The sequence below is a fragment of the Sarcophilus harrisii genome, chromosome 3 (assembly GCF_902635505.1).
Source record: "Sarcophilus harrisii chromosome 3, mSarHar1.11, whole genome shotgun sequence".
Lineage (NCBI taxonomy): Eukaryota > Metazoa > Chordata > Mammalia > Dasyuromorphia > Dasyuridae > Sarcophilus > Sarcophilus harrisii.
Window position 1 is genome coordinate 268349270 of NC_045428.1, and position 23656 is coordinate 268372925.

General features: G+C 41.2%; 1 protein-coding gene across 1 annotated transcript; it reads left to right on the forward strand.

Annotated features, from left to right (window-relative positions):
* Positions 1-9266: 9266 nt before the first annotated feature.
* On the forward strand, positions 9267-22232 carry ARX (aristaless related homeobox). Its single transcript, XM_031959460.1, has 5 exons — positions 9267-9716; positions 11941-12808; positions 15806-15851; positions 18831-19159; positions 21884-22232. Exons 1-5 carry the CDS (start codon positions 9524-9526, stop codon positions 22122-22124), a joined length of 1677 nt encoding a protein of 558 aa, XP_031815320.1. The 5' UTR covers positions 9267-9523; the 3' UTR covers positions 22125-22232.
* Positions 22233-23656: the final 1424 nt, after the last annotated feature.

The following is a 23656-nucleotide window of genomic DNA, read 5'->3' on the forward strand; positions in this document are numbered from 1 at the left end:
AAATAATGTTTTGGTCATGGTATACTTATTGTGTATCTAATTTATATTTTAATATATTTAACATCTACTGGTCATCCTGCCATCTAGGGGAGGGGGTGGGGGGGGGTAAGAGGTGAAAAATTGGAACAAGAGGTTTGGCAATTGTTAATGCTGTAAAGTTACCCATGTATATATCCTGTAAATTAAAGGCTATTAAATAAAAATAAAAAAAAATTAAAAAAAAAAAAAAAAAGGAATGAAGGTCAAACCAAACTCTCTAAGGAAAATTAAAAAGTTGGACTAGATGATCATCAAAAGCCTATCCGGCTAAAATCCTTGTGCCCACTAAGTCACGGGCTTCCTTTCAACTATAAACAAGAATGTCATTTCCAGAGGGTGTCCTGATTTCCTCTGTGTAAAGCATCCAGCTTTTCAGAGGGAAGGGACAATCATAGGATCTTGAGTTGGAAGTATTTTTATGGATTATTTAGTCTAACCCATTCATTATAACGGAGGAAAAACCAAGGCCTAGAAATACTGTGGCTTACCCAAGCCAAAACTTTTCATTAAGCTTAGTATTTTTTTCTACTATATTGAAGAATACAGGCCAGAGGAAATACTCAGCATTTGGTGAGGAGAAACAGGAGAAAGACACAAAGTTCTGTTTCTTGTGAATAGATCAAAGAATCATCAACTCTTGGCTCTAGGCCACACTTAATTGACTAGTCGTTATGTGGCCTTGATCCCAGTGTCTAGTTAGATTTGAATGCCAGGATGTTCTCCATCAGCTTTCACTAAAGCTAGGATAAAAGTCAGTCTATGATTTCCTGGGGGAGAAAAGGTTGAGTTTGATCTAAGAATGTGGAGCTGAGATGGGATGGAAGAGCCTGGGGGGAGAGGGAAGGTATTTGGTATTTGTTTTGGTATTTGAAGAGATCTGAAAGAAACATAATGTCAAATGATTGGTCTGAACCAGCCACTTTTTACTTATTTTTATTTAGGGCTCCTTCCTTTCTTCTTCCTCCTCCTCCTCCTCTTTTTGCTCAGCTATTTGTGTTTTCTGATAGAGTAAGTGGCTTGCAACAGGAAATTAGATATCTTTATTCCAGAAGAGCTACAGTTTTAATGGTATCTATTATATAGCTGACTCTGTTTTAGTTGCAAGCTTTCTTTCTTGCAGGTTATTTTGTGATAAAGGGAACAGAATGCTATTAAGTTGCTGCATCTTCCTTTCTCACTGCAACACAATAGAACTCTTAATTAAACACGTAGGAGACTTAACTCCCTCATCCCACATGACCCCTTTCATCTGTTCCCCCACCCCCATCTCCAGCCTACAAGAACGCTCCAGTTTTCTGAGGAGGAAAAGTCCCAGTGCTCAAGTAACCAATTAGGAAAACAATACACAAAATAGGCCACTGAACCAGACCTTTAGGACTTCTCTTAATTCCGGCTCTTGCCTAACCCATAGCCGTAGGGTAACTTAAAAAAAAAAAAAAATCAGATCCAGCAGGTCTAACCCGAGGAGTTTGGGATGCTGTACCATTGCCTTAAGAAGCACGATTTAAAAAAAAAAAAAAAATCTGATTAATGAGTTAGGATTAACATACATGCAGAGCATAGTAAATAACATTCCTTCTACCATTTGGTATGCATAAGAGAAGGTGAGATTTTTCTTTATTTAAACTCTTCACCAAAATTTCACCCTCCTCCAAGTACTAAGGTAAAGCTTCCAGAAAATTTGTTTCCAACAAAGGAGGGAAATATCCCAAACATGTGTCCTGGAAAAGATCCCATCTGGTCCTCTTCCAATTTCCAAGGGTCAAAGAGACCAAAAAGGAGTGACTTGTTTTATTAAAAAAAAAAAAAAAAAAAAAAAAGTAAGATTTTGAAACTGAAGCTACAGGCTTCTCACTGTGACTACTGCCACCAGAAAGATTGAGAAGATCTGTATAGATTGATGTTGTGGTAACTTGAAATGAGAAGTTAGGAGAGAGCATCTTTAGTGAGGACAATTCTCTAGGGAAAGATGTATTGGAGGTCAGAAATGACTCCTTATTTAGAAAAACAAAAACCACAAGACTGCTGGCCTCTCACATTCTCACCTGCTGGCGTCCCTAGGATAGGTATTTCTTGTGGCAAGAAATAATGGGGAGTAAGAACAGAGGAATTGTAGTCAAGAAGATCTATTGATACTTGTGGGATACTGTGTGATCTTGGGCAAAGAAATTAACTTCTTTTAGCCTTGGTCTCCTCATCTGTAAATGGGCTATTTTACAGAGTAGGGTTTGTAAGGCTAAGATAAGATAATATATGTAGAATATTTTACAATCATTAAAATATTGTATAAAGAGAATATTATTATAGGGTGTAAATATTAAGTTAATAGATATATAATGTATCTTCATTCATAGATAGTGGTTTGAGAAACACTTCAGATAATTGAATAACCATTTGAAGATTAAGAAATTACATTAAGTCTGAAGAGGAGAGCCTGGGTTCAAAATTCCAAATTTTCTATTTATTGCCTGTGTGACCTTGGGTACCTATTTTTACTTTCTTTTATGTATATGATGTGTTTTGACTAGTTGATTTCCAAGGTTCATTCCAGACCTTGATCCAACGACTGTTGGGATATCAACACTGGTCCTGCTATATTTCCAATCAGAAGACCTGGATTCAAATTCTGTCTCTGTTATTTACTAGCTATATGACTGTAGGCACCCAATCATACGCTACCTGTCTAGATATTCTGATCTATGTAATTAAGAGGTTGAGCTAGATGACCTCTAAGTCTTTTCCAGTCCTAAATCTACTACTACTGACACTAAGGCATCTGCGGGAGAGGGCCCTGTGAGGTGATCAGCACGCTGATAGTGATGGTTCATTATTCTTGTGCACCTAATCTGAACTCTATTGTACCCTCTGCATGTTTTTCCTTCCACTCCCCCTCCCCCAATTATCTCATAAGCAGAGCCTAGCGTTCCTGAGTTGTTAGAACAAGAATTCCATATAGTAATTATCTCCCTATAATCTGCACGGGGTGGATATTAATTGCGAATACTATGGAAAAGAAAGGTACAGATGGGTCTTTTATTGAACACTTGGAAATGTTTCCAGAGCTTTTGTTTTCTTCTCCCATTCATTCCTCGTGAACACTTCAATCTGCCAGTTTACAAGTCTGGAGCTGGGAGCAGGGCACGAGCCCAACCTCCAAGTACCCACTAGGGGGAGAGCTCTTGTTGCAGTTCCGAGAGGCACCCAGGGGAAGTGAGTGTGGTGCCCAAGTCATCTGGGCACGGGGAGTGTGTGTGGGGGTGCAGGGAGGGAGGCACATGTGCCTAACTTATCTTGATGAAGAGGGAAACTAATCAAAATTACTTCAACTATCCCATAAATGTTCTTTCTCCCTTTCCCTTTCCCTCTCCCTCCATCCTTTCCCCCCTCTCTTTCTCTCTGTCTCTCTCTCTCTTTCTCTCTCTTTGTCTCTCTGTCTCTCTGTCTTTCTCTCTGTCTCTCTCTCTCTCTCTTTTTCTCTCTGTCTCTCTCTTTCTCTCTTTGTCTCTCTGTCTGTCTTTCTCTCTGTCTCTGTCTCTGTCTCTGTCTCTGTCTCTCTCTCTCCCTCTCTGTTTCTGTCTCTGTCTGTCTGTCTGTCTTTCTCTTCCTCTCTGTCTCTCTCTTTTTCTCTCTCCCATTCTCTCTCTTTCTCTCTGTGTGAGAGACAGAGACAGAGACAGAAACACATACACAGAAAGAGAGAAATAGAAGAGGCAGAGACGGAGAGACACAAAGCGAGAAACACGCATAGAGACACTCAAAGAAAGAGAGACAGAGAGAGAGAGAGAGAGAGAGAGAGAGAGAGAGAGAGAGAGAAGAAAGGGAGAGGGAGAGATACACATACAACCCCTTCTTCCTTGCACCGTCATCCTCTACCACGCTCTCCAAGCTCTGGGCTCTGATTTCTGCGGTCCAAGGAGGCGAGGAAAGCTGGGACCCCCTGCGCCACGGGCTGCAGGGCGCAGCAGTTGCGTGGTAGATGTTCCATCTCTCTTTTCAGCTCCTGCGTACATAGGACTAGCCAGCCACCAACCCGATAAGAAGTTTCCCGATCTGAATTTGGAACACTTGGCTCTGTGTAGAAAGCTAGGGAAAGTTGGAGAGGAATTGGTGCTGATCTGTGAAGAGGTTTAGGAACCATCTACTTGAATGCATACAATGTATTCATGAATGTACACACCTTTTTCCTAAGTGCGGGCTTGAGTTCCAAGAGGAAGGGAGAGAACTGCTGCCATATTTCCCTGCAGTGTGAATCTAAGCTTGAAAATGTTATATATAGGGAGAATATAAGGGAATGGGGGGAGGGAGAGGAATCTCTTCTCTCTATATCCTCCTCCCCCCACCCTTTCCCCTTTCTCTTTTGTCTGTTCTCCTTCAGTGTCTCCACCAATCCCTCCGAAAGTGGCAAAGTTTGCAAAGAAAAAGTTACTTTATTTGCACCGCATTAATTAGACAAGCCAGGTCCGTTACCTCGGGGGACTCTGCAGTGCTTGAGATTACACTTCTGAGAGGTGTTTTCTAACAATTCACTCCTAGCCAAAGAACTGAATGCCAGTTTAACAGATCCTACAGAACTCGAGGATCCGAGAGAAGGATAAACGAAACTATTTGAAGAGGTTGCACTGGAAATCCAATTATCAGTCCCTTTGCACATCCCCTACAATCGTTTCTTTTTAAATAAACAAATAAATAAATTGTCGAAAGCTTCCTTGTGCGAAAGGAGGAGTTGAGGAGGAAAAGGAAGGAGAAAGTAAATGTTAAGTAAAAAAGTCATGTTAATCGTCCTGTTATCACACTTTCAGGCGGATAAACCTGTAGTTGTGAATAAAATATATACCGTGTTCTGGATTCATCGAGCTGAAGTGGATATTGTTATGAAAGCAACATTTGAGGAGGTTAATCTTGACTGGTTGGAGTTAAAAAAAAAAGGCAAATATTTCCGTTTGTGCCCTCCTGCCTTTCTCAGCGTTGGCTGTCAATCCACAAGCTTGTTATCCTTACAAGGCATCAGTTTGTTTGGCTGATCTCAGCAAGGTTTTCTTCTACAAGTAGAACTATAATTGCTATAATTCTACTGTATCATTTGGATCATTGCAGTATTGTTGTTTTCTCTCCCTCTTTCTCTCCTCCTAACACTGCAATAACGCGCTCCAGTGTTAAATTAGCAGGTTGCAGAAGACCATAAATGAATGAAAGTTTGTTTTAAAAAAAATAAATAAAACAACAAAATGACTTGGCAAAGGCGATATCACATCACAGAGAATCCTCGCATGTAATCAGGACTCATTGTCTTCCCTTCCAATGGTTCCAAAATTGGTCGTCAGACTCCAATGAAGTTTATTTCTATTGTTTAAATATATGTTTTGAAGAGGTTGAGCTTAATTTAAGGGGACCCTAGCGAAACGGTACTGCTTGAAGCCCATTACAGCTTTATTTATCTATGTGTATATTGCACAATATATTAAAACATCTCAAGTGAAAGTGATCAAGGTTAACTCTCTACCAAACACATTTTCCCCAGTATAATGGCACCTAACTGCCACCACCTTATTCTTCATTTCTTGCCAATATAATTTTGAAAATACAATATAAAATTAACTATCGTCATATAAAGGAAGAGGGTTTTTTTTTTTTTAAACATTCGCCTCTTCTAGGAAATTATTATTTCCAGTTCTGGTTAAAAAAAAAAAAACTTCAATATACACAATAAACCATAGATTTCTATTCTCACAAACGAATCTAGGATTGCCAGTTTTTCTTTGGTTATTGATTATGGAAGAGGAGCACCCAGAAACCATTTTCTCAAAGAAAAGAGCAGTACTGGGGGGAAAAAAAGCTAATAATTATACATCTGAAAGACTTCATATCCTAGGGATCATGAATAACAGTGCTTAATTATGTACAACATTCACACTTGAAATGCACTTAATTTGATAAGTGATTAAAAAGCAAGAAGGATAAAATGCTGACTTTTAAGTTCAGCAAACATCAAATTACGTCAAACTAAAAAAAGTTATTTTACTCCTTTCTAGTAGTAAAAGAGTTAGATTTGTCAACTGTTTGCTCAAGTTATTAATTATTTCTTAATTTGTGTTATGGTTTGTTAAAAAAAAATACCATAAAAGATAATGCATATAAAAATCTCAACTACAAATTCTGGTGAGATTCTGATTAAGTAAGAATACAGGTTATTTCTCTACTAAATATGTCAGCAAATTTTCTTTCTGGGTGGGTTTTTAAAAATTACTGTGTCTTTAAAGAATGACAATTACTGAAGAGGAACAAATAGAAAAAGAGCAAATTGTAGCTTGTTGAAGTTGATAATTGAATTGTAACAATGATCATTTCAGGGCTGCTAGTTGTAAACTGTGACTGAGGTCAGGCCATTCTCCCTGAGCTAAATGGACTTTCCTCCTGAAATGCATTCTCGCTCTAGAAAGGCACTTCGGAACCATGATCAGAAAACTGGAAGAAATAAAACAGCAGGAAAAACAAGTGGAAAGAATCTTTTATGCTCTGAAAAGAAAGAAAGACTTTGGGCTATATCATCTGTTTTCTAAAAACTGATTATTATTTGTTTTCAGTGGTCATTAATCAGAAAGTTATATTTTAACTTACTCTTTTAACAATGATTAGTTAAAATAGGAACCTATACCTACTCTAATGCCAAACTACTACTTTCTTCTTGTTTTCTCTCTCTCTCTCTCTCTCTCTCTCTCTCTCTCTCTCTCTCTCTCTCTCTCTCTCTCTCTCTCTCCCTGTTTAAAATGGTAAAACGGCAGATATTAAAGGTCGTCTACTTCAGGTGTAGGACGCATTGGACACTTCAAAGACAAAGTAAAATAAAGCAAAAAACTTCTGCTAATCTTTTCACATTATACTTATTGTCGGTTTCTGTCCTTTTCCTGCATATACTTTGCAGAGACACAAAGTTAAGAAGAGAAATAAAACGGATCTTGTGGATTTCCAACGCGTAGTTTGGGCTGGAAAATGGAAAGTAACTAACTCTTCTGGTAAGAAGCTTGGAAGAAATCTTAGAGTGTTCTCAAGGGGGTTCCTTGTTTAGAAGAGAGAAAAACAGGTCTTTAAAAGATCTGCTTTCGAGAAAAGAGAAAGGACTAAGTCAATGTGTATTTTTGTGAGTGGTGATGCTTGTTTATCATATATTAAACCCATTTAAGCTGAAAAGGAGGGGAATCATTTAAGCTGAGACAGATCAATACAACGTACTAAATTTAAGATACTATTAATAATGGCGTCATCGGTCACTTAGAACCAAGGGGAATAAATTGGGAGTGAGGGTGCTTTAAAGTGGAAATGAAGAGTAGGAAAAAGCTTCACCAGGTGTCTTTCAGTTCCAGAAATGCCTCACAGTCTAGTGTCTGAGATGTCTCGACTTCGTCGTCACCTCTCACCAAGGCCCTCCTTTATTCTCCATCCCCTCCCCATCCAGCAGAACCGACTGAAAAAGAAAACTAAAAATCTTCGGTGAGAGGAGAGAGAGCTTTGCAACATCCCCCAAGGGGTTGGTGTTGCAGTGATCATCACTTCATCCCTCTCAAGTTGTATATTAAATACTTCTGCCAAACCAGCCGAATGTCTATCACCCATTAGCATCTAAAAGAGTTATCCAGATGTTTATTACAGAGAAAATTCCAATTATGAATCCTTGTATTTTTAAATACTGACTGTATGCAATTCAAGTATAACCCTTTGTAAAAATGCTTCTTCTTTGACACATTGAATGGGGAAAGATGAAAAAAGAGGAAAACCCGACATGGATTACCCTTCCCCCAACCCCCTTCTAAAACACCTCCCATCCCACCACTTAATCTCCTTCCCTCTCCCCCTCCAGTTTAGTGTTTCCCTTTCTTTCCTCTGGGCCCTAAACTATGCCGCCGCTGCTGGAAAGTCTATGGAAGCCCGGCAGAAGCGGAATAAATTCAAGGGTTTCGCTATCCGAGTTTACAAATTTAAATCTTAGTTCAGATCTTGATATTGTGGGTGTCGGACTCCTCAATTTTGGGTTTGTTTCTTTGTTTTTAGTGCGTGCGTCCGTGTGTGTATGTGATGCTAACTGTCAAAGCTGTTTTCGGAGAAATGCCCCCTAATCTTTAGGGCTTTATCCCAATCTTCCTTCCTTGGGACCCTCATCTGTGCCATCAATTCGTAGTCAGAACAGATATATTAACAAGGAGAATCACGGGTCTTCTATTTTAGACGATAACGATGAGACTGGAACATAGCCCCCTGTTGTTCAGAGCTTAATGAGTCTATTCCTTTGCCACCCTCCGTGTCCCAAACTAACCTTCCATGAGATCTCTGTTCAGTGTGGTCTCACTCAGGTTTCTATAATGATGTAACTTTGATTCGAGGGGGGAGCAGAATTTGTAAAGTCTATAAGAGAGGATAAAAGGAAGTTTATAGAGACCAGAAGGAAATCCTCCAGACCTAGTTTCTTCTTCCAGGCCGTTTCTTCTTCCTCCTTCTCCTCCGGTTTTAAATAAACTCCCCCATGTTGTTAGCTGCGAAACTTAAGTTTTAACAATTCCCCCATTTCAAATAGCTTAGGAAAACAACAACAAAAATCAGTAAATAAGGTGTGTTTCGTCTTGAGGTTGAGGGATATTAACTTAAAACCTGGAGTTCACGTTATGTTGTATTGTGGGTATGCTGAGACAGACCACAGAGTTTATTCAGCCTTGCCCACGCCTTAGCCTCTCGGCTGGCCATTGTCATCTGCATTAACGAAAGCAAACCTTTTTAAAATTGTGTTGTAGGCTGGATACCTCGGAGGCTTTAAGATGCATTGTTTGTTTGAGTTCGGCTTTGATGTGTCATTCCGGTCTTTTGGCCTTCTTCCTATGTCCTCTATCTACTTTCACGAAACCCTGAGAGACCATAGCGTCAGAAATGGCTTTCCCACAGTATGAGAGCCATTAGAAGCAGCCTAGAGAGGATGGGCTTGGAGGTACCAGAGCTTCAGATAAGGCATTCGAGAGTTTTGTTTTATTTTTAATAAAAGAAAGGGGAAAAAAAAGTTCTTCTAAAGGATAGGGCTATGAACTTTTATTTGGTGATGGTGCTTAAGGAGTGTCTCCGGAAAATCCATGTCGAGTTTTACTTCTAACCTGTAGCCTGAGGCTGCCCAGCCTCTGGCGAGAACCAATCAGAGGACGACTCCCAGCACGTGGAGGAGAGGGACTCCGGAGCAAAGCAATTGCTGCTCACTACACTTGTTACTGGTGTCCTGAGCACGAAGAGGGGCGAGTGTGGGAGCCGCCGGAGGGGGGATTAAAACAAGCAGCTTAGGGGGTGGGGCGGGGAAAGCAACAAGGAAAAAAAACCTCAAACCCCAAAACCAAAAAAAAAAAAAAAAAAAAAAAAAAAAAGCCAGCCATTTCCCCCCCACTCACATATCCAGCCAGTCTTCCGAGAGAGGCAGCAACCTCCCAGCTCGTAACGAAAAGGGGAAAAGCCAAAAACCATGAGCAATCAGTACCAAGAGGAGAGCTGCTCTGAGAGGCCTGAATGCAAAAGTAAATCTCCAACTTTGCTCTCTTCCTACTGCATAGACAGCATCTTGGGCAGGCGGAGTCCCTGTAAAATGAGATTGCTAGGAGCTGCTCAGAGCCTGCCTTCTCTATCTAACCGGACAGATCAGGATAAGGTCGCGCAAGGTAAGAAACAAACCTTTCAATCCTTCGGACTGCAAATCGCGACAGCCAAAAAAATCATTCCCGAAATTCAATTATTGTGGATTTAGATTTTGTTTTGGAGAAGGAAGAAGTTTTAGGAACGAGGGAGAGGGATTGAGGAAGAAGAGGAAGATAGATTTCTTAAGGCCTGCTGTAAACTTTGCTGCCTGACACCCACCCTTTTAAGGGACCTTTTTTTTGGGGGGGGGGTTGTTTTTTAAATGTCTTTAATAGTAGATTACTCTCTCTCCAGATTATATTGAAGCGTTTCTGGTTGTTAGTTTAATATAGCTGTTTTATAAAAGTAATATATCGGTAGAATTGGAGATAGGTGTTGGTATGTGTAGGGAAAAATCAGAAATGGCATGTACAGCCCGGGATCAAATTTTTTAGAGAAACGACTTGGAGAATCTCAAAACAGCCGAAATCTAAGGACATCCGAAAAAAAGCAAACCGGGGCTGAGGAGAGATGTCATTTCTCTCCTGAGGTTTCTTTTCCTTACGATCCATTTTTCCCCCTTACATATTTCTTAGGACCCTTTTAATTGAAGCATTGCAGAATATGAAGTTTTATCTTATGGTATTGGACCACACGAAAAATACAGCTTTCCGAGGGGACTTCTTCTTGTTCTTGTTGTTGTTGTTCTTCTTCTCCTTCTTCTCCCTTTTCTCCTTCTTCTTCTCCTTCTTCTCCTTCTTCTTCTCCTCCTTCTTCTTCTCCTTCTCCTCCTTCTTCTTCTCCTTCTCCTCCTCCTTCTTCTCCTTCTTCTTCTTCTTCTTCTTCTTCTTCTTCTTCTTCTTCTTCTTCTTCTTCTTCTTCTTCTTCTTCTTCTTCTTCTTCTTCTTCTTCTTCTTCTTCTTCTTCTTCTTCTTCTTCTCTCTCTGTGTCTGTTTCTGTCTTTCCAGATGATACTACGATTTTCATTCAAACGGTGATTTACAAAATGCAGAATAATTATTTTACAGCATGTTCCCAAATCTTCTCTATTTAAATTTGAAAGGGAGGGGAATATCTAGAGAATAGGAAGAAAATCCCCGAAGACTCGCGTTTGACTTCTTAAAGCTGGCAGTCAAGCTAATGCCTGTGTGTTTCCTTTGGGGAAAAGGAGACTAACTAGGGCGGGGATGGGAGGACAAGAGAAAAAGTCATTCATTTAAAGGAAAACTGACTTTCTCCGTTATTTATTTTTTTTTAAAGAAAGCTTGTGGCAGCACCTGTGTCAGGCGCTTCCTCGAAGGGAAAGAGCCCCAAGCATACTCTTTGGCAGGCTTATTTCCTTTAACACTTTTCTATTCACACATACCCCATTCTTCTCCACTTCTTTTTAAAGGCGTATTTGCTCTTGGGGAATTTTTCTTGTTTCAGTAGAAAGAATTTCTCCCCCACCACCCCACCCCGGAGGTTGGCAGGGGACGGATCAGGGCTCCCAGAACCTCCTAGGTCTGTCTGCCGCTCCAGCGGCCTCCAGCTGGGGCAGCTCCCCTCTCTCGTTTGCCAGCCAAGGATTAGCTGCAGTGCCCCAGGGCCGTTTTGCCTAGTCATAGAAAAGCGGGGAGCAATGTAATTAGCAAAGTTTTAAGTTTTATTTTTAAAGTTATTTCGGTGCCAGAATGTTTTCTTTCCCAAAAAATTTTGGGGGGTTCAGAAAAAATGAACGCATAATGATCTCTAATAAAGTGGAGGGTGAAGAAAGAGTGAGCTGGGAGTCGAAAACTATGGGCACCGTGCCAACTGTCCCGTGTGATGTTTTCTAGTGCATCTGGATGAATAGGGCCTGCCAGTTCCCTCGGCCCTCTTTCGATCCCCTACCAATCTATTGGAGGAGGGGGCAAAACCATGAGACCATTATTAAGAATTGAACTAGCCGAAGGAGGAAACTGCCCAAAATGATTCCAGGGCTTCTTGTGTGATTTCTCTAGGGAAAAAAGGTCTTAGTAGAACTGAATATTTGAGTAGTGTGAGATCTGAGGATTGAGACAGAGGGGAAATGGGACAAACCGATGCCAAACTTTCCTTTGCGTGACAGCTGGTAGTTGTGCCTGGGACACTGGCATTGACCTACTATGTCCTTCTCTTTTTCTCCCCACCCCATTCTCTTTTCTCTCTCTGTCCCTGCTGTTGGGGTATCGACCGTCTGTCGGTCTCTCTCCCTTCTCCTTCCTTGTGCACCCCATTTTCTCTGCCCTTTCTTTCCTCCTCCCTCAGCAGGCTCCCCGAAGGGCAGTAGTCCCCAGTTCGAAGCCGAACTTCATCTACCCCCCAAGCTTAGGCGCCTCTACGGTCCGGGAGGGGGTCGCCTCCTGCAAGGAGCTGCGGCGGCGGCGGCGGCGGCGGCGGCAGCAGCGGCAGCGGCGGCGGCCGCCGCGGGACCGCGCGGGGAGCCCCAGCAGCAGAGGTCGGGAGACAGACCCGACGGGGCCGGAGTCGGTGCCGGGGTTGGGGCCACCTCTGCCTGGGACACGCTCAAAATCAGCCAAGCGCCACAGGTTAGCATCAGCCGCAGCAAGTCGTACAGGGAGAACGGGGCCCCCTTCGTGCCGCCGCCGCCCGCTCTGGACGAGCTGGGCAGCAAGGGAGGCGCCCCGCACCCCGACGACAGGCTGGGGCAAGTAGCTTCGGCTGCTGCCGCCTCCTCGGGTCCTCCAGGCCCGGAGGACGATGAGGAAGAGCTGCTAGAGGACGAAGAGGAAGACGACGAAGAAGAAGAATTGCTGGAAGACGACGAGGAGGAGCTCCTGGAGGACGACGGCAGGGGCCTCCTGAAGGAGCCCAGGCGCTGCACGGCTGCCACCGCCGCTGCCGCTGCCGCCGCTGCCGCTGCCGCCGCAGCCGCAGCCGCCGCTGCCGCGGAGGGCGGGGAGCTGTCTCCCAAAGAGGAGCTGTTGCTGCACCCGGGCGAGGACGGCGAGGGCAAAGACGGCGAGGACAGTGTGTGCTTGTCTGCTGGCAGTGACTCCGAGGAGGGCCTGCTCAAGAGGAAGCAGCGGCGTTACCGCACTACCTTCACCAGTTATCAGCTGGAGGAACTGGAGCGGGCTTTCCAAAAAACCCACTATCCCGACGTTTTCACCAGGTACTGTCATTTCTCCTAGGAGCCCCCCACTCCCCTACACACACACACACACACACACACACACACACACACACACACACACACAGAATCGGGCTTTGACAGCCAAGGGCAAAGAGGTGTCTGGGAGGTAAAGACAAACGTACAGATAAGACAAGCAGGTATGCGGGAAAAGGAACCGAAAGGAACCGTATCTACCATTTTCGGCATTGTTGACTGTACAGTACAGTACAGTCAAAAAGATTAGGCTTAAGCGGAAAACCTCGAGGGACCCGACCCGTGCATTATTTGCAGGTGTCTCCCGGCCTTAGCTCCGGGACCTACTTACTGTCCCTGAACTTCCCTAAACTCTTACACCTTCTCCAGTCCCCCATTCCCACCACACGTCCCTACTCCTTTTTATGGACTTCTAGTAATCCCCGTCCCATCAATCCCGCTATGATTTCAAAGGGATCAAAATTTGGCAGGGCGATTTCTGTCCTCCCATCATCATGCCCAATTTCTTTTTTTTTCTAAATTATGTTGGAAAACCAGCTTGCCTACCTAGAACAGAAAGCGCTACTCTGTCTAACAGACTTGCAGACAAATAGATTCACAAGCGACCACATACCCAAAGGATTGGTCCAACTTTCCCGTTCTGGACTCGGGCTATATTTGCTGCATACTTCTCTGGCCTAAGGCAGGTAGCGCTGGCTCTGGTGAAGTCTACAACAAATCATGATCTATTTTCGTCTGCCTCCCTGAACTCCCTTCATATTCACAGACAAGCCTGTGGGATATCAGTTACAGTATTCCCAGGGGACTTTACAGCCTTACCCCTACAGGAAAGTCCTTTAAAAAGATCAAAGTATTCTTATTTGAGAACTCCCAAAATATGTATCCGAGTAAAAACCTGGAGTCATGCGATGTTTTTCTATAAGTCTGCCTGCCTACAGTCTAAATTTGTGTATTTAATTAATGCTCTTAACAAAACTGGCTATGTGTGCATGACAAATCATGGGGCATTGAATTCCTTATATAAAGCTGATACAAATTTTTAAATGATGGGAAAATGTATTCAGTTATATGTTGAGGATCTAAAAATGGGAATATTTTGTTGCACTCTATATCACTCTTACAATATATATTTTTAAAATATATATTCAAGAGACAGGGAGAGAGAGTATGTACCGTGCTAATTCAGCTAATCCGGTGAAGTTGATCCTCGATTTGGGAGGTATACCGTAGAATCCTTCTTTATCCCAATCCAAAACTCATTTGGTTTATAGCTTGCTTTTACTGGGGGGAAAGTCAGGATCGGGAGGAAATATCCAGTTGGGGAGAGAGAAAAAGAAAGATACGCAAGGTGTCGGAGCAGTGCAAACATATTTAGAGAACTACTTGACAAGCTTAAACCAGCTACTTCACATACGACTTAAGCTTTTTGATTTAAATTTTAAAAGAGAAAAGTGACTACTCTTTTAAAGCAGAGAACATACTGTGAATACTTTAGCATGTAGCCTGGATTTCGAATTATAGTTGATTTTGCATTCTAAAATTCTCTCCCAACAGGATACAGAAAGTAGCGGATTTCGAGAATGGTTAAACTTGGCCTTCTCCATCCTCGACCCATCCCCCTCCTTTAGCGCTCTCTCTCTCTCTCTCTCTCTCTCTCTCTCTCTCTCTGTGTGTGTGTGTGTGTGTGTGTCTAAGAAACTTTAAAATAGATGTTCAAAATCCAATATCCATTAGCATACTATGTGACTATACCATATATTACAAATGGATACAAGTTAAGAATAAAAAGGGGAAATGTGACTGAGTTGGAGTTAGTGTCCACCTTTAAAAAAAACTTTTCTTAGGAGAATCAGATGAGGGGGACATTGTAGTCCCTCCCCCAGATTTACTATTACCCCACCCTTCTAAAGATATTCCTTTGATCTAGCTGTGAGTGGGGTGTAAATGACTTGATTTAAACAGCAGAGTGGAGGGGTAGGGCAGATTTAGTTCCCCTATGCTGAATGCTTTGAAAGAAACTTTCAGGTGAAGCCTGGAGACTAGCAAAAATCAGCTTCCCTCATGGTCCTGGGTCCCAGTGTTCAGCTAGCCCTACTCTTTCATCTTATTAGAGAGAGATCCAATAATATTCTGAGTCTCCTATTTTCGGTAAACAGATTGTGAGCAGTTTTACAACATCTTAATGGTTTCCTATTTATCTTAATTGTTGCTGTAATAACTTCAATGATGGGGTAGAGTTTCAGTTAAATCGACTTCCTCTGTGATGTGCAGACTTTATGGTGGGCATTTGAAACAGGAGGTGCCTAGTATTTTACTAATCGAAAAATTCCCCCCACTGAACTTTTAATAAGCTTAACATAACTCCAGAGGGCAATAGGAATTGTGATCTAATGGAAAGGGGAAGAAGGGAGAGGGAAACAGTGAGAGTATAAAATCCAGAGAACAAGAAAAGAGAGTGTGACAGAGACACAGGCAACAGGAAAAAAAAAAAAAAGACTTAAGATAGATGTCCAGCTGCACTTTCTCACTGATTCAGACCCAAGTATTAAATTGACTTTATTATTTTTTTTTTTTTACTGGTATTGTTTTCTCTACTAACAAAATGCTAAGAGGATCATGGTGTAAGAATTTCACATGATCATATGTCTGACTGACAAAATATAGAATACTTATATGAAGGGAAAAGCATCAGTGTACTTTGCCTCCACATAAATTTAAGAAAGTACATTAATGATTACATCTGGACTCATTTTCTTAAAAAAAAAAAAAATCCCTATACTCAGCAATCATAAGATTGTGCATCTATTCTAAAGACTAATTTTAGCAGCAAAAGGGGATGAATGTGAGCTTAATGTTTTCAATCTTAGGGTCTTTGCAAGTAAGCCAAGGTGTATTTGTTAACTTATCCCCAGGGAACTCTAGTTTAGTGGTACTGTGAGTCCAAGGTCTATGCATGACCATCTCACTACATTGATCTCTGTGTTTGTGTTGTTTCCTTCTCAGGGAAGAGTTGGCTATGAGATTGGATCTTACAGAAGCCCGAGTCCAGGTGAGTTTCTTAAGGTCCATCCTCCAAGAATGAGAAAAAAACTGTATTTGTAGTTAGAATAAGACAGGAAAAGACAGCAAAGAAAAGGGAAAGAAAAAAGAGAGAAGTAGGAGAGAGATCTGGTAAGGAAAGAGGAAAGAGAAGGGAGGAGAATTGCCTAGAGCTGCACTTTTCTCCTCCAACATAGCCTGGAGGTCCAGCCACATAAATTAGGACAAAATTTTGTGAACCTTGTCAAAGACTACAAAAATTGGTTTCTAAAGGTTGAACTGAAAGCAGGGGTCCAACTTAAAATATAAACATATGCTACATATGTTTTATCTATTGTGTGTGTATGTATATATATATATATATATATATATATATAATAGATATAATACAAATTCTATATAAAATTGAAATCACCCTAAAGAAAGGAACAAATGAGGTGGGGAAAGACAGGCAGTGAAAGAGACAAAGAGACAATTAGAGAGGCAGAGACAGAGAGACAGAACAGAAACAGACAGATAGACAGACAAAATGACAGAGAGAGGAAGTCCAAGGGACAGAGAAAGGGTTTCAAAAATCTCAGACTGCTTGGCACTTCGGGAGCCTAGACTTAACCCCGATACCTAACAATCCTCTGGCGTAAACTTACTCTGATTGAAATAATCGGGCAGAACGCGGATTTGGTTGTTAGACGAATCTGCTCAGCTCCAAGCAGGTATTTGGCTGCGATTAAGTCTCCAATCGGGCTTCATAAAAGCCCACTTAGTGCTAGAACAAACAGGGCCATTTGAAGGCAAAATGCTGTTTGATTTCCCCTCCGCCTGCACAAGGAGCTGGCTAATGCTATTTGATTTCCCATTTTTTATAGCAATAAGCCCGCATTGATCTAATAGTGAGTGAGTGCAATGCTATTAAAGGTGTTTGCAGCCCCATACCAGAGTGCATTTCCTAACCCAAGCCTCATAACCAAAGAGACGATAAACACTGGGATGCCCTGATTGCCAACAGAAAACAGATGTCTCTGGGTCTGAAGCTGAGCAAATCACTTTACAGTTAAAATCAAGCGCTGATAAAGCATAATAAATTCCATATGGCTCATTTAATACACAACAGCTTCTTGCATTAGAGGGGTTAATGATGAGATCTGTCCCCTCCTTTCTGTTGACACATTTCTCCATTGTCAAACAGAGATGTGACAGCAAATCAGTATTTTCAGCTCAGGGGAACAAGTCGTGGGAAAGTTAAATAACTTTTAAAAAGAAAGAAAGAGTCTCCCCCCCCACCCCTCCTTTCTCCTTTCCCCCTATTCACTAGAGGAGATGTAATTAAGTGAATATGAATTATTAGAGTCCCCTAGTTTACCTTTGGGTGTACTCAGAAGTATTAATTCAATAATGGGGAATTGCAGTAGGGACATCTTGATAATTGAGGTTGGGCTAGGTGATAAAATCAGATTGGGAAATATTTTCATTTTCTTAAGGCCATTTTGTCTCTTCTTGTACAACTTTCCTTCCTTTATTCCTTTGATTGTAACAAAGATATTGCTGTTACTTTCCTTCAAACAGAAATCACATTCAGAGTAAAAAATATCATGCATAAATGTTACCCCCGCCCCCAATTCACAGAGAAGACTGGATTACTCTGTCAATTCCTAAAGCTTTTAGGATTTGTAGTTTAAAAAAAAAAATGAAAAACGTAGAATTTTTCAGATTTTCCTCCTTCACAGCACCATTTGAAAAGATCAATCTATTTTGATTGCTGATTTTTTCTTAGTGATTAATTATAATAGCTGGTTAAAAGTCAAACCAAGCTTAGAATCTGGGATATTCACAATTTGATTTGAGAGCTTAAATTACATTTGATAACACTATGTATTGGGGAGGAGGACTATAACTCCTATTTGATATTTAATATTATTTCTTCATAAAATTGTACATACATAGCCAGGAATTGAAATTCTTTAATTTTTTAGTCATTTATTGTGGCACAAAACTCACCAATAATGCTGTTTTATGATTTAACTCTTAAAGTTTTCAAGAGCCCCAGCAGATCTTGGGAATGTGGGTGTACTGAATAGATTACACAAAAAGTCATTTGATGCTATTGGGAATTATTTTTAGAACGTTGATAGCTGCAGCAAGTATTTCAGGTAAAGATGTCTAATTAGACTTTCTATTACTAAATAGAAAGATATTTTATATTGAGAACATCATAAAATCATACCATCTTACTTGAATATGTTCAATTTATATCCTAGAAGAAACTAGGAAATGTGAATGCTCTAAAGAATTTGAAAAGTACATACTATTATATTTTGCATATCTATTTACTATAGGTAATATCTCTGTATAACCACTAATATAGTGAACTGAATGTGTTTCTGTACCTAACACAGGCATGGGAATTACTCTGATCATAGTTCATTTTATGGAACAGTATGATCAGTTTATTTTCATCACATAGACTCCACACCCAACATACACATTGCTGAATTGTCCCCCTTTTAACTAATGAAGATGAAGTTGAAGTTGAGGATCTTGGTGCCATATAAACCTGAAATAGTTGAAAACAGCCATTGGTATGGAGTACAATTGTTTCTGTCCATTGTGAACATTCCAAAAATGCAAATTCATTTCCTTCTTAAACTGGGGAAGGAAGTAATCTGTTTAAAACAACAACAACAACATGATTGAATAGGATTTGTATATCCCTCTTTCCCTGCTCTTCTGATTTCATAAATGGAACCTATTTCCATATCTTTTTCTCCCTCTCTCCAGATATGGCACAACACAATCTTACATTTTTAAGTCAAAACACAACATGATTATGACATCAAGACTAGAGGTAGAAGTGAGGTGGAAGGAAGAAAGGGATAGTTTTCTGGTCCCAAAAGACAATCTGAGGCAGAGAAGTACATATATCTGACTTAAAGCAACCTTATAAGCAGACAGACAAAAGAGTCATTCACCAGAGGTTTATTTGGGGTTGTAGGTCTGGTTCCAGAATCGTCGGGCCAAGTGGCGAAAAAGGGAGAAAGCAGGAGCTCAGACACATCCTCCAGGTTTGCCTTTTCCTGGCCCTCTCTCAGCAACCCATCCCCTCAGTCCATATCTGGATGCCAGCCCCTTCCCTCCTCATCACCCAGCTCTGGACTCAGCCTGGACTGCTGCTGCTGCTGCAGCTGCTGCCGCCTTTCCCAGTCTACCTCCTCCACCTGGTTCTGCAACTTTGCCACCAAGTGGGACTCCACTAGGCCTCAGCACTTTCCTGGGTGCAGCAGTATTCCGGCATCCAGCCTTCATCAGTCCTGCATTTGGAAGGTAATGTTATTCATGTTATCCTTTTAAAACACACACACACACACACACACACACACACACACACACAAAACATATAAAGGGGAAAACAAAACACCAGCATGTAAGGAACTGAAGGGTTAAGAGATTAGGAGAATAAAATAGTGAAAGAGAAAAGGGAAAGAATGAAGAAATTACTCAAATTATTGGTCCTTTAACAAAATAAGGAAAGATTGTTATAAGAAAATATTTTCTATTCCTTATCAGGAAAATGGTTTCACTGAGGATAATTAAAAATGACTTTATGTTTTATGAACAATAATTGTATTTTCACGTAATAATCCTAAAATATTCATTTTTAAAAATGCCAGTAATGGTTAATGGAGAAATGGGAGAGAGAGATGGGAAAGCAAAATCCATGCTGGTGATCCCTCCTTTAGACGGGAGTTGAACAAGGACTTAGGTTCAAGAGAAGCTTATGTGAGGCTTTGTGTAGCTAACACTGAGGTCAGACATTCTCAGTGTCCTGAAGCTGAATCCATCTTGTCACTCAGGTGACCGGCTGTTAAAGCTACATTCCTGGATGTTACACCTGAATCAAACAGTGGTACAAGACAAGGAAATAAAAGAAATAATTCATCTTACATTACAGCTCCCTTCCTTTAAATGAACATCAAATGATGAAATAAAAGTCTGTAGTTAATCACACAGACAAAGAAACAAAGGAAGGATGTATTAAGTTGGAAAGTGCAGTGAAAATAAAACTGAATGTAGCTGCAATGATCTCTCTTTAAGAGAACAAAGAAATAATAGATTCATCCAACTGAGCAGCCACTTAACCAAAAAAAAAAAAAAAAATCATTTCATGGAGGGGAAAAAACTAAATTCCAAGTAAAATTAGTTTCTGCATACAAACCAATGAAATTAAACAGATTGTACATCAAATTGCAGTCAGTGACTCAATTTACCTAATGGAACAAGTGATGTTACAGTTCTGTCACGCCCCCTGCATGGAGCCATGATTTCACATTTTATCAGCTCTCCTGTAGCATTAATGCAGTTCTTCTACTATTTTCCCCCTGACAACAAATTGAAAAGTGAATTGTAAAAGCTTACTAACAACAGCCTGGATAATGGGCTGTAAGATTAAAATAGGCAAGGAAGGGCAAGGAATAAGGTAAGAGGGGTGGATTGGAGAGGGAGGAGGAGCATTGTATTTTTTCACACAAAATAGGATTTTCTGACTTCTTCCTAAGGGTAATAAGTTAAGGGTGGAAAACTCAAAGCAAGGTGCCAACAGAGCATGGAACAAACCCAGGCCATCTTTCAGGAGGGAGGCCAGCCCAAGAACCAAGCCTCCTTTGGGGGGTTGGGGAGAGTGGCCAACTCTGGCTTTGGTTCCTCTCAGCTACCAACCCTGGCTTCCACTTTCCATGCCAAGGAAAAGGAAAAGCAGGCAGTGACTGCTCTGTGGTGGCCAGTGCCCAGGCTTAGCAAGCTGAGGCTTAGCTATAAGGCCCATTGCCTTTACAAGGACCATAGTTCAGTTCCTAGCAGTGATGATGTCAATAATCACCTCCTTGGTTAATGGAATGTCTGTGCATCTTCATGTGCCAGTCAAGGGGGTCACTCCCTCTCTTCATTGCCACTGCTCCAGGGAGAGAAGTCAGGCAAACTAGAGAGAAGGCATTTAAAAGATTGTGTCATTGAGCGGGGATGCTAGGTTGCTGGCTAGTAATTGGCATTCCACTGTGAGGAAATCAACAGGCATACCACCTCCTGCAGGGAATGGGCATCAGGGCTAAGGAGCCGATAGACACACCGGGCACCAGGGACTTCGGAGCTTTTCCCAGGAGAAAGAGTAACATAGACATTCATTGGTGGGAAGGAGGGGAAAAAATAAAAACAAAACCAAAGCAAAACAGAACATAACCTCAAACCAGAACAGAGTTGTCGAGAGTTAACCATTACCACTATCTCTCTCTCTCTCTCTCTCTCTCTCTCCTTCCCTATTCCTACCTATCTCTTCCTAACTCTTTCTCTTCCTTCCGCCTCTCTCCCTCCCTCTTTTATTCTTCCCCTCCTTCCCTCCCTCCCTTCTTCCTCATCCTCCCTTTTCCCCTCCCTCCTGCTCTTTCTCTCCCCCTTCTTCTTTTCTCTCCTCTCTTCTCCCTCTCTTCCAATCTTCTCTTCCCATCACTTTCAACTTTCTCCCGATTTTTCTTGATCCCTTTCTTTCTCCCTCCCACATCGTTTTCCTCCCTTTCTCTTTCTTATTCTCCCCTGCTCTCTCCTTCATTCCTCTCCTTGATTCTGGATAATCATGAGAAAGCATTTGGCTTTGTAATCTATATCTCTATTCAGCATAAATCATAGTATCAACTCTACTCTTGACAGGGTCCTGAACAAGCCTGTCACTAACAACTTTGATAAAATTAGACTTTAAAAAAATCTCCCGAATGCCAACATTGAAATTTTGCAACAGGTCTTCTGCCCCCTCAGCACCCAGTCGAATTCTCCCACAATTCCAAAAAAAAAAAAAAAAAAAAATTAAAAAGTCGCATTGCTCACACTTCAGGCTTTAAATGCATTGAATACGAGTTGAAGAGAGCTCATTAAGAAAATTAAAAAGAGGGGGAAGGGATGTTTGTATATATGCAAGCATGCATGTGTGGAGGGATGGATGGATGATTATGGCCATACCTAAACTTCCTCAGTTGTTTACCCCCATGTTTACTTTCCTCGCAGGCTCTTCTCCACTATGGCTCCCCTGACTAGTGCTTCCACCGCTGCCGCCCTACTGAGACAGCCCACTCCCGCGGTGGATAGCGGAGTGCAGTCAAGTGCGCTCTCAGACCCCGCCACAGCTGCCGCAGATAGACGGGCTTCAAGCATAGCAGCTCTGAGGCTGAAAGCAAAAGAACACGCCGCTCAGCTGACACAGCTCAATATCCTCCCTGGGAACAGCACAGGGAAAGAGGTGTGTTAAAATCCGACCCAGCACCACCACCGATAATCAAATAAAAGGTCACCTCAAATAGCACCAATCAAGACCAAATGGAAAAAAAAAAAAAAAAAAAAAAAAGAAAAAAAAAAAGAGGACCAGCAAACTAAGACATTGGAGAGGTTCTCGAGTTAGGAACTTGGAGAAAGAAAGCATCCTTTGCCACAGTACTCTCCTGAGTAAACCAACATTAACAGCTCCTGAATAGCAAATTCCTTGGCTGGTATCTTTTTTCTCCCCTTAAATGTCCAACCTGCTGATTTGTTCTTTCATTTCCCTCTTTTAAAATGACGTCATAATGTAAAATATATTTTGAGTCTCTTTCTTTGCTTTTTCTCCCTGGATTTCACGTATAATATTTAATGTGTGTGCTTTTTTAAAGATTGGATTCTTCTCTTTCCTGTTCTCCCCATCTTTTAAAAATCACACCTTGATTTACTGAGTTTTCTCACCCAAGGATGCTTCCAGGGAAGAAAGAGAGTTAATTTGATGCTGTATGATAACCAGTGCACTTAAAGGAAAGGGATATCTTTTTCTTGTTCTATTGTTTATCACTACACCAACCAAGGTTTTTATATCAAACCAAAGGGAAATACACTGCTAGAATATGGACTGTCTAAGTCACTAAACTGTGATTATTGATTCTGTACATACCATTGTTATTAAAAAAAAAAAGAACAGAGCTTTGTATATTTGAAATGTTATAAAACAATTGCACTCAGTGTAGTGTTGTAAAAGTTTGTCCTTCTGTAGATTCTTACTGTGTTGTAGATATGATAGGGTTCCTAGACAAATATTTATGTACACAGACCCTTTATTTAACTTATTAACTGTAGAGGTTCCTGAAACCTTAAAAAAAAAAAAAAAAAGGCAATGGTACAGTACTTTTGTGTAATGTTGTTCTTGTTCTCACTTTTCCTTGCTATCCGGTGGAGAAGTGCCACACTCAGAAATAAAAATATATATATATGTTTAACAAAAGAGAGTGTGAAAAATGCATTCAGGAACACAGTACTTGGTGAAACACCTTATTGTAGAAGGCAACAGGAAGAGTCACTCAGGTGGTGGTGCTAGAGTGGAGGCTTTCCTTCTTTTAACAGAATTTTTAATCACTGGGGAGGTGCGCTGGAATGAATATGTATTTTTTTTTTCTTCCTGGCGGTGGTTGGGTTCTCGTGTTGGTATTCGCTTAAAACATTTTAAAGAAAACGGACGCTTTTCGGTTGAAACAGAGGGAACTTGTCTTACTGAAGGTACCACCTTGCTCTCTTAAGACTGAGCTTGGAAGTGAGTGTACACCCAAGCCACAACAGGTAAAAGGGAAGATTGAAAAACTGGGTAGCTTACTTCCGAGAGGGTGTTATGTAGGTGCGTATGTGTGTGCGTGAACGCGCTACAGAATGTGGATGCCTCTAGAAAGAGAGGGAGGGAAGTGTAGCACACAGGAGAGAGGCAGAGAGAGAAGAAAAATGTATGAACGTGTCAAATCTCAAATGGCATAACTGCGATGCTTTCTG

What these genes read in the sequence shown, in the direction of transcription:
- ARX (XM_031959460.1), top strand. Translation starts at nt 9,524, where the DNA reads ATGAGCAATCAGTACCAAGAGGAGAGCTGCTCTGAGAGGCCTGAATGC. An exon ending in TCAGGATAAGGTCGCGCAAG is followed by an intron (nt 9,717 to 11,940) that starts GTAAGAAACAAA and finishes CTCCTCCCTCAG; the next exon opens with CAGGCTCCCCGAAGGGCAGT. An exon ending in ATCAGTCCTGCATTTGGAAG is followed by an intron (nt 19,160 to 21,883) that starts GTAATGTTATTC and finishes CTTTCCTCGCAG; the next exon opens with GCTCTTCTCCACTATGGCTC.